The sequence below is a fragment of the Gossypium arboreum genome, chromosome 1, assembly GCF_025698485.1.
Source record: "Gossypium arboreum isolate Shixiya-1 chromosome 1, ASM2569848v2, whole genome shotgun sequence".
In the NCBI taxonomy this organism is placed as follows: Eukaryota; Viridiplantae; Streptophyta; class Magnoliopsida; order Malvales; family Malvaceae; genus Gossypium; species Gossypium arboreum.
This window is the reverse complement of record NC_069070.1, coordinates 20,651,940-20,663,298: the sequence shown is the minus strand read 5'-3', so window position 1 is coordinate 20,663,298 and position 11,359 is coordinate 20,651,940. Positions and strand designations below refer to the sequence as shown.

Sequence of the window (11,359 nt, the reverse complement as noted above, 5' to 3'; positions counted from 1 at the left end):
TTTGGGGTGTTACATTTTGTTTGGTTTGACTAATGTCATTGTTGCATCTATGAATTTGATAAATAAGGTTTTTCAGTCACATTTAGACAGATTCGCAGTTGTGTTTATCGATGATATTTTCATCTACTCAAAAAATGAGACCGAGCATGATTAGTACTTGAGAATTATGTTACAAACTATGTGAGAAAAATAATTGTCTGCGAAATTCAGCAAATATAAGTTTTGGCTATCAGAGTTTGGATTTTTGGGGCATGTAATTTCTGTGGATGGTATTCGAGTTGATCTAAAAAAATCTACAATTGTGAATTGGAAACCTTCAAGAAATGTTGCAGAGGCACGTAGTTTTCTAGGTTTGGCAGGATATTAAAGATTATGTGTGAAAGGTTTTTCAATAATTGCCTTACCATTAACAAAGCTACTGCAGAAAGATGTTCATTTTTTCTGGACTGAAAAATGCCAAAAGTGTTTTGATCAGTTGAAAGTTATGTTAACTAAAGCTCAAGTTTTAAGTCAGCCCAAATTTGGGAAAGAATGTGTAGTTTACAGCGATGCTACATTGAATGAGTGAGTTGTGTTCTAATACAAGAAGGAAAAGTCATTGCATATGCTTCTTGGCAGTTGAAACCGCACGTGAAAAACTACACGACTTATGATCTGAAATTGGCAACAGTTGTGTTTGTTTTAAAAATCTGGTGACATTATTTGTACAACAAGAAGTATCATATATTCACCAATCATAAAAGCCTAAAATATTTGATGTCACAGAAAGAATTGAATTTGAGACAACGTCAATGGCTTAAATTGTTAAAAGACTACGACTTGATCATTGATTACCATCTAAGCAAAACGTTCAGATGCTTTGAGTCAAAAGTCTCTATTTATTTTAAAAGTATTGAATACTCAATTGATCTTGGAGCACAATGGTTCTATTTGGATGAATTAAGAACTAGACTGATATTTCTACAGGGAATATGGGAATTATAGAAAAGTGATTCTAAATTGTAAACGAAGCGAGAACAAGTTAAAAATGCTTAGACTACCAAGTTCAGTGTTAGTGAATATGGTAGCTTGTATTTCTGAAACCATTTGTAAGTACCGAATGATTCAGCATTGAAATGGGATATCTTGTATGAAGTCCACATTAGTGTCTATTCAATTCATCAAGTAGCACGAAAATGTATAATGATTTGAAATAGATGTACCGGTGGCCAGGAATAAAATATGAAATCTCTTTATTTGTAACAAGGTGCTTAGTATGTCAGCAAGTGAAAACTGAGCATCAGGTTCCGTCGGGTTTGTTACAACCTGTGATGACTCCAAAATAGAAATAGGAATGCAACACGATGGATTTTGTATCAGGACTATCGTTGACTTCAAAGAAGAAAGATGTCATCTAGGTTATTATTGAAAGATTAACGAAGTCCTCACACTTTATTTCCGGTCAGAACCGATTATACACTCAATAAATTATCTGAGTTATATGTTTCTGAGATTGTGAGATTACATGGTGTACCACTGTCTATCATTTTTTATCGAGACCCGAGGTTTACCTCCAGATTTTAGAGTAAATTAAATGAGGCATTAGGTACAAAATTGAATTTTAGTACTGCATTTCATCCTTAAATAGATGATCAGTCAGAATAAGTAATATAGATTCTAGAAGATATGTTACGCTGTTGTATTATTGAATTTGAAGGCAGCTGGGAGAAATTCTTATCGTTGGCATAGTTTGCTTATAATAACATTTATCAATCGAGTTTTAAAATGGCACCGTACGATGTTTTATATAGACAAAATTGAAAAACTCCGTTGTATTGGCCTAACCTGAGTGAAAGAAAAATACTCAGGATTGATTTGATTCGGGAAACAGAAGATAAAGTTAGGGTTATTCATGATAATTTGAAATATGCCTTGGATCGTCAAAAATCGTATGCTGGTTTGAAAATAAAAGACATTGAGTTTCAGATAGGTGATAAAGTATTTCTAAAAGTCTCGCCCTGGAGAAAAGTTTTGCAGTTCGGTAGAAAAGGGAAACTCAACCCATGATTTATTGGGTCATACGAGACTCTCGAAAGAATCGAACCTATAGCAAATCAATTGGCTCTACCATCAGAACTGGAAAAGATACACAATGTTTTTCATGTGTTTATGTTGCGTCATTATTGTTTTGATCCTTCGCATGTGCTTTCTCTTGACGAGGTTGAGTTACAACCTAATTTGTCATACAGTGAGGATCTGGAAAAGATTTTAGCTCGAGAAGCGAAAGAACTCAGAAATAAAAGAATATCGCTAGTGAAAGTGTTATGACATCGACATGGTATTGAGGAAACTACATGGGAACCTGAAGAAACCATGAAATCTCAATACCTTAATCTGTTTTCAGGCAAAAATTTTGAGGATGAAATTTCCTAATGAGGAAAGTTATAACAATATAATTTTTAGTAGTGACAAAAATAGTGGTTTTGAAACTCTATTTTTTGATGATCGAGTCAGTAAATATTATTATTTAATATTTACGAGTCTATTTTAGTATAATATTGAATTTTGGTACAGTAATTTATTTGAATAGATAGTCAATTAAGGTACAAGGACTAAATTTTAAAAGTAGTAAAAGTTAAATTACTATAGATTTGTAAGTGGAAAACTTAAACTAAGGACCAAAGTGGTTACCACGTTGGAATTCTAGTGGACATTTTGGTTAAATTTTTTATATTATATATTATTATAATTTCTAATTAAAATAACATAAAAATCTTATAATTAAAAGAAACAAATATTTATGGTGAAAGGAGAGAAAAAATTATTTATATGGTGAAAGGAGAGAGAAAATTATTTATTCATCTTTCTCCCTTCCTCTGATTTCTCCGTTGAAGAGAAGCTCTTTAGGGCTTTGAAGCTTTCGACACTTATTTAGGTATCTCAATTTAGTCATTTTCTTATAATTTTTATGTTTTTGAAATCCCGGGAGCTTGATTTAGCTAACCCAAGGATTAATTTGTGAAACTGTTAAATTTTTAAAAAGTTATCATTGATGTATTTTTGAATTTTTGGTGGTTATTTGGTTAGATTTGAAGCTTAGATATGAAAAAATGACTAATTTGTAAAGTAAAAATTGTTAGTTCTGAACATAAAGACTTAAATGTAATAATTTAAAATTTAGAATGAAATTTCTATAAATATAGGTTTTGATGGAATGTAGAATGATGAAATTAAGATTGATTTCAAAATCGAAGCTCAAATTTGAAAGTTACAATATCTTTGATTTTATATCTTTGATTTTAGGGACTAAATTGAATAAATGAAAAAATTAAAGGATTAATTGATAGATGAAACTAAACTGTAATTTAACTTTATTATGTTGTTAAATAATGTTTGGAATTGATAATTGAATTAAGTTATCGTTTAGATCGAGATTTGCAATAACCGGAGGATACACGTGAAAAAGGGAAAATTGTTGAATAGTCCCTAACGCCTTATCCATTGTTGTTTTTGTCAGGTAAGTTCATATGATGTAAATGTGTCTAAGATATTAAATATAAGTGTTCAATTGAAAATTTGGATGAATTACAAATTGGTATAAAAGGTGATATCGGAGTAAATTGCAAGGAAATGAGGATGAATTTATATGTTGAAGTTGGCCTGATGAAATTAGTAAAAGTCTCATACACATGGTTACAGGTTGATTTTTGATGATTTTGAGATCCAACATTTGTTGTAGACTCGAAGATATATGTGACACAGGTTTAACTCAAACAAGTAACTTGATGTTGTTTTTTAGGTTTAGCCCGAATGGGTAACCTTACATGTATATATAGACCTGGACAAGCTATTATTGTGTCACTAAAAGGTTTATCCCAGATAGGTAACCTAATACCAATGTATATGATTAGATCGAATGAGCATCAGATGTGATTTGCACTTATGTATTGAGTTCTTTTACGATGTTTTATTGGGTAGTTTAAAAAGAAGTGGAATGTGGAATTGATAGGTTATGGAATGAGCTTAATGTTTAAATGAGGAAGAATGAAAGACTTGAATAACGGAATTTTGAGTATACATAGATGGAAGAAATGTGGTTGAATTAGATTTAAAAACTATGAAATGTCAAGCTTTCTATTTGATGTATTTTATGTTTTTTAAAGTATGCCATCTCACCTTGTTAGAATTGTGTTGGTATTATAGGTAAGCTTGTTAAGTATTCGTAAGACTTACCCGTCGTCACTACTTTCTCTGTAGATTTTGGACATTCAAATCTTGTCGATCAGATTTACGAGAAGCCCATGATATCTATCTCCTGATTCGGTAGACTTTTAGTGGTTTAACTCAGTTATACATGGCATGTAAATGGGAGTGTCTAATAGTTGTAATGGAAAGTTGTTTTGTGGCATTGTTGATTTTTGAACACTTATGGTAAACTATGGATGTGATGAATTGCCATGCTCATAGGCTTAGTATTTTGTTGTGCAAATGTGGATGGTTAATCATAATAGGTCATGCACATATGAACTATCTTGTGATATGAAATGGTTTGGAAAGATTTACGTGCATTTGTTGTGAATTGGTGTCAAATGTGACATATTGGTTTTGTGAATTTATTAGGTGATTATTAGTTATGTTTTGGCATGGAATTTGCATGTTTTGAGTAAGTTTATGTTTGCTAAAATGAAATTTAGAGGTCACGTTTAATAGTTGGTTTTGAAACAAGCACCAAATGACTTATTTTTGTTCTACACGAGCTCATGGCACGGCCATGTGATCACTGGTAGGAAAGTGTTTTTGGAACCACACGATTCTTGATTGTCACACGGGCCAACCAAACAGCCGTATGAGTACTATAGAAATGGTAAAATTTATCCATACGGTCTCAGTTTGTTACACGGCCTTGTGACTTTTGAAATTAAAATTTGGACGTTTTCACCACATGACTTCAAAGAGTTGCATGGTTTTAAGCCCCTTTTTTACATAATTGCCTTTCTTTTTTGAAAAAGTTTCTAATTGGTCCTTGTTTGATCCCGGGTCAACTTTAGAGCTTTCGTAAGCTCGTATAAGACTCGAAAGAGGTTTTAAATTGTACCAAATGATTACTATGACTTAATTTTGGTTTGAGTTTATTCTTAAACATTTGTATTTGTAATTTTTTGTGTTATAACATTTTGTAGCTCGAGTCTGGCAACTGGATCGAGTGAAGGGTGTTACATATGTAGACTTATTGTGAAAGCAACCAAGAGACAAGAGCACAATCTTATTGAACATACATAGCATGTACTTCATTTTGGACCTGACTTCTTTCACTATTGAACATTGTTTGTTGGAATCATCATAAAGCCATCAAGAAATTACTTAAGCCTAATATTCACCCTTTTATATGTGAAAGGATGATGAAACTTTATGGTAGTACGTGAATCTAATACTGCATCTAAAGTATCAATTGGATGTGAGATTGAAGGCAACGTAGCAATTTCTTAAGAACCACTGCCTTTTTTATCTATAGGTAAGAACCACGATTCGATATATGTTGAATTGAAGTTACCTTAAGAATTTACCAACAAAACTATTCAATGAAAATAAGAAAGAAAAAGAATTGGGTTTGGAGAAGAAGAAACAACAATGAAGGCTTTAGTTAGAAAGCCTAGAGAGAGAGGGAGTTTTCTTTTCATTTAAAAACCAATGCTCAACTGTCCAAAGAAACAACGAGTTACAACATTGAAGCAACGAATAATAACCTTCAACAACCTAATGCTATAGTTAACAAAGTAACAAAAAATAACTTCAATAACCAATTTGCAACTCACAGCTATTAATAAACAGGGTTCAATGATAAAGAACTCTAAAACCTTTAAAGTAAGTTTAAGTCTTATAAATTTAAATAAAAATTTCTCTCAATGAATTTGCTACCAAAACGGGTTCAACTTGATTCGATTTCAAACTTAGCTGGAACCATGTGGTCCGAACATCAGGTCTCAAGCCCCAAAAAAACCTAACCCTAAGCATACTAGCCTAAGGACTTATTTGCAAATTGTAATAAATGTTACGTAAGCCATCGCGATTTCCCATTTTATTTCCATTAATTTAATAGATTACAACAACCGGTGCCAGCCTCTCAAATTCTGTGAACTCCAAAGGAATCCTAAAGGAATCTGTGTCTTCGTTTCTCAGCTTCCTTCCCTTCCTCCCCTCGCTCTGGTAATTCCCCTTTCAATCCCTCTCTTTCCTCACGTTTTCCTTTTCTCTATTAATTCCATTCTTTTGAATTTCCATACTCCCATTCATATTACTCTGTTTTACTCTTCTTTTTTTTTATGGTTAATTAATCTCGGTATTTCCCTTTTTTCCTGGTTAGTTGATTTGTTCAATGGAAATTTATGGGTTTTCTTTCTGGGTTTATTGTATTGGCATTTGTAGAAAGATAGCCAAGAGAAAAGATGGAAATGGGTAAGAATAAATCTGAGAAATTCTCAATGGATTTTGTGATGGCTGGAATGGCTGCTATAATGTCAAAGAGCGCAGCAGCCCCCATTGAAAGAGTGAAGCTATTGTTGCAAAATCAAGGGGAGATGATAAAAAGGGGAAGCCTTCAGAAACCTTATAATGGTGTTGGTGATTGCTTTAAAAGGGTTTTGAAGGATGAAGGTCTTTTCTCTTTCTGGAGGGGTAACCAAGCCAATGTCATCAGATATTTTCCCACTCAGGTTGAAACTTATGATTTTCTATTTTGCCTATTGTTCACACTAGGAAACTTATAAAGAAATTGTTCTGTTTCTCATTGCTGGATTTTATGCTTCCATTTTATTTGTCCTTAATTTTGATCATGTACTTGAATAATATTGTTGAAGAACTAGGTAATGCCTGAATTTGACAGATTAGGGTATTTAAATGACATGGTATTTCTTTTTTAATTGATGGAGTCGTTTATGAACAATTGCAAGAATCAGTGTTAAAAACTACTTTATGAGCTTTGGTTGATTTGTGCTTGCTGCTTCAGATTAATCTGTACAACTACTGAAAGATGCCAATATAGAATCATCAATGTATGGATAATCATTATGCTGTTCTATTTAAAAGTTCCACTAATTGAGTGGTGTTATGTCATGAGTTTTAGGTTTTCCTATGCTTTAATCTTCTATGACTATGGCAATCGTTTGTTTGTGGGAAAGGTACTATATGCTATTCATAGATGAATTGCCTTTGGGATCTATCCCTGTAATGCATGTTCCATGAAGTTCTAAGGACAAAAAACTTAATGTTGGCATGTTGTAGTTGGTATGTACCTGGTTAGTATTAGTGATTAGACATCACAACTGATGAATTTTATCGATTAAGATCTTCCTGATGTACCTACACCAACTACTCGATTTTCTTGTCTTTGGCATTTTGAGACAAACTGAGGTTAAAGGAAAATCTCTTTACCTGCTAAGGTATGAAGGTTGCTGACAGAAGAACTTCTCCTTCAGTTATTACAGAGAGACTTTATCTTCATTTTCATATTAGTTTGAGACATAAACAGGAACTAAATGGAAGAAAGAAAACGGGTTAACTTTTTAGTAGAGAAGTTTTAGTTTCCTCAACCTAAGAAATAGTAAATCAAACTTGGGTAATTTGAACATGGCTCCTTTTTATCTTCCTTACCAATCCTTAGCTATATGGTAGCTTTGGGTTTACTGTTTATGGAACAAGTTAAGCTTTTGTCCCAGATTTTATATATCTGTACTGGGATGTTTTGAAATCTTTTGCTGCTAGCATGAAACATCTTTATTTACTTATTTTTACATTTTACCTTTGCAAGTATTTGTCCTGCCTAATTTTGTTACTTAACAGATGTTCGATTATCCATAGGCTTTCAACTTTGCATTTAAAGGTTACTTCAAAAGCATTTTTGGGCGCTCGAAAGAGAAGGATGGTTATGTGATGTGGTTTGCTGGAAATATGGCTTCAGGGAGTGCTGCTGGAGCAACCACATCCTTGTTTTTGTATCATTTGGATTATGCGCGTACTAGACTTGGTACTGATAGTCAACGCCAGTTCAAAGGGCTACTAGATGTATACCGTGAAACTTTATCAACTGATGGCGTTGTGGGCCTATATCGAGGATTTGGGGCTTCAATCATGGGGATTACTTTGTACCGTGGCTTGTACTTTGGGATCTATGACACGATGAAGCCTATACTTTTAGTGGGGCCTCTTGAGGTGAGCATCCAATCCTCTCTTGTAGAACTGTATTCTCACAACTGCTCCTATTTAGCTTTGTAGATGGTAACTGTTTATGTTAGATGATTGGATGCACAATTATGAACTATGATCTCAAATCTTCTTAATATGCATCTTGGTGCCTCGGGGCATAGGATATAGTTATTAGTTGTTGCTGTTTGCAATTTAACCAGTCATGATCATATAATAAATACTCCTAATTGCTGACTACATAAAATTACTTTGTATCATATCTTTTTTGTTCGTTGCAGGGGAATTTCTTTGCTAGCTTCTTCCTGGGTTGGAGTATCACCACAGTTTCCGGGGTCTGTGCCTATCCCTTCGACACGGTTCGACGCCGAATGATGTTAACCTCTGGACAATCGAAGAAGTATCGCAGTGCTATCCATGCTTTTCGTGAGATTGTTCATCTCGAGGGGTTTTCAGCACTATTCCGAGGAGTTACTGCTAATATGCTTCTTGGTGTAGCAGGAGCCGGGGTACTCGCAGGCTATGATCAGCTGCATCGAGTGGCTCATCGACAAGGTTATATGTTCGAGTCATATCAAGGTGCACTAAAGTGAAAATGCCATTGTCTCAAATGTACATACAAGTGTAGCTTTTCATACTGAGATGAAAGAAGAAAAGGAGCATGGGGAAGAAGTGGGATAGAAAGGGCCCCATGTGTGTTTTTATGTATACATTTGTACAGTTAATTAACTTTCAATGATTAATTTGTGATGTAATTGCAGATAACAAAGTTTTAGCAATAAACCTATGTTATTGACATTTCCCATGTAATGTGGAATTTCCTTTTTTTTCTTTTTTTAGTTTTTTTGAATTTATTTGACATCTAAGTCGTGGCATATATTGTATTGGTTGCTTTGGGCTTGTGGTTGTAAAGCAAACAATCTTCAATTTAGTGATCTTCAGTATAGTCCACTCATCAATTCAAATTCTTTGTTATCTCTTCTTTTCAACAAATTTGTTGTTGTTTTTAAATTAAAAAAGAAAGATATTTTAACAAAGTTTTCACAAACTGTGGTCAATGATTTAGTTTTGACAAGTATTTTATTGGTTTCGTCCACACTATAAATTAAATTTTAGATTTTGAGAAAATATTATTTTTTAAAAATTAATTAATTATATTTATGGAAATGTGTTAGCTAAATTTTTTTTAATGGACAATGTGCTATACTCTTGGTGTGCTAAATATAGTTCAAGTGGTATCATATTGTGGGATACTCTTTCCATCATCTTTTAGAATTCTTGAGGGAGGTGGGAGATAAATTCCCAATATAGGGACAATATTTATTTGGGGGGGGGGGGGGTTTGAGGGTTGCTTGATGAAAAATATTTTAAAAATTTTTCTCGAATGAGTAAATTTCTCAAGGTTAAAATAATCTCTTTACTCTTTGAAAATTTAAAATTTAGTTTCTATATTTTTTTATTTTAGGAACTTAGTTATCTGTTTTACAGAGTTTAAAATTTAAGTCCTATAACTAATATTGTTAAATTTTTTGTTAAATAACAATGTCTTTAATAATGTTAACAATTAAACTTAAATTTTAAAATTTAAAAATAAAAAGATCGAATTCATGAAAATAAAAATATAGATGTTAAATTTTAAAATTTTAAAAATATAGTATATTTTGATATATTTTAACCTAGTTAAAAATACTTTTAATATTTATTAAGTAATCCAAACTTATCCTCCTAGGTCTTTAAATGATTTACAACCCCTTAGTTATGTTCTAGAATATTCCAATAAACTTTTCAAGCAGCATTTGGAATGTGAATTGAAAGGATTTATGATTGGACGTTACCAAGAATAAAAATATCATGTTGCCAAAAGTAAAAAATAACTATCAAGTATTTATTATACTACATTGTTGGTTTACTTAAAATAATAAAATCGATGTTTTAAGTTTAAATTTTGTAAAGATAATATTTTTTCAAGAATTTTATAATTAATTGATGAATTCTATCAAATTTTAAAATAATAGTATAAATAAATTTTAATAAGTATTTATATTTAAAAATAGTTTGATTTAGAAATATGTATATATTTATTAAAATTTATATAAAAATCAATTTGATATTTTAGTTATAATATTAAAATTAATTACTAATCATGTATGATGTTTCATATCTATATTTATTTATGATTAAATTTTTATTAATTTATTAATGAAAAAGATTAAAATATATTCATAAAATATAACTGAATTTTATATATTAGATTCATAATAAAATTAGTGTTTAGATATAATGAATTATGGGAAACAAATAGCGACTTAAGGAACAAAAAGAAAAAAGGAAAAAAAAAGTCTAAGAACGTGGACGGTGACACGACGACGTATTAGTGGTTGAGTAATAAAATACCCACGTTCGCTACTCAACATATCACTACATTATCATCCACAAACGTAGAATCCGCTTAAGTTTATCCTCACCTTACCAAAAGTCCTTCAACGTCACCAAAAGGATAATGTATAAATTATTTATAAAAAAAGAAACTCCTAAAAGTTTTTGCCTTGTGTAATTAGTTTTTCTATTTTGCTACATCTAAATAAAGTAAACTCTGAAAAGTTTATTTATGTTACTGTTTTTCAGGTTAAATTATTAAAAAGTTATAAAATAAAAATATTAAAAATTGAGAAATTGATTTAACCAGTTCAATATTAATTTAATTGGTTAGCAGATCAATCCATTCAATCCTTTGCTTTAGATGATACTCCAATTAATTTTTAATCTAACTAAATTTTGAAAATAATTACTAGTCTTTTTTTAAAAAAGGAGTTTATTTAGATAAGTTATAAGATAGGTGTTAATTTTTTGGTATAAATCAATCATGAGTAAAAGGTATAGTAAATCAATCTATCTAAATAAAGGGATAAAGTTGAGAAACTTTTTATTATTTTAGTATTTATGTTATTCAAATTTTCCTTTTTTTCTTAAATATTTATATCTTAAGCATGCATTCAACAAAAGTTCAAATTTGTACATTCACTTTTGGTATTTGCATATGATTTTTAATAAATAAATAAAAATAACTTCAATAAATATGTACTAAAACCTTATTTTACGTGTATACATGTGAAAATTACAATATGAATATGTGTTTAAAAGTAACATACAATAAATAATCAAATGTATGACTTAAAATTAATTA

At 31.2% G+C, this 11,359-nt stretch overlaps 1 protein-coding gene across 1 annotated transcript; it reads left to right on the top strand.

Moving 5' to 3' along the window:
• The first annotated feature begins 6,047 nt into the window (after positions 1-6,047).
• Positions 6,048-8,973, top strand: LOC108480812 (ADP,ATP carrier protein ER-ANT1). The gene is made up of 4 exons (XM_017783922.2): positions 6,048-6,183; positions 6,403-6,689; positions 7,834-8,184; positions 8,457-8,973. The coding sequence occupies exons 2-4, from the start codon at positions 6,423-6,425 to the stop codon at positions 8,766-8,768; spliced, it is 930 nt and encodes a 309-aa protein (XP_017639411.1). The 5' UTR covers positions 6,048-6,183; positions 6,403-6,422; the 3' UTR covers positions 8,769-8,973.
• The last annotated feature ends 2,386 nt before the right edge of the window (positions 8,974-11,359 follow it).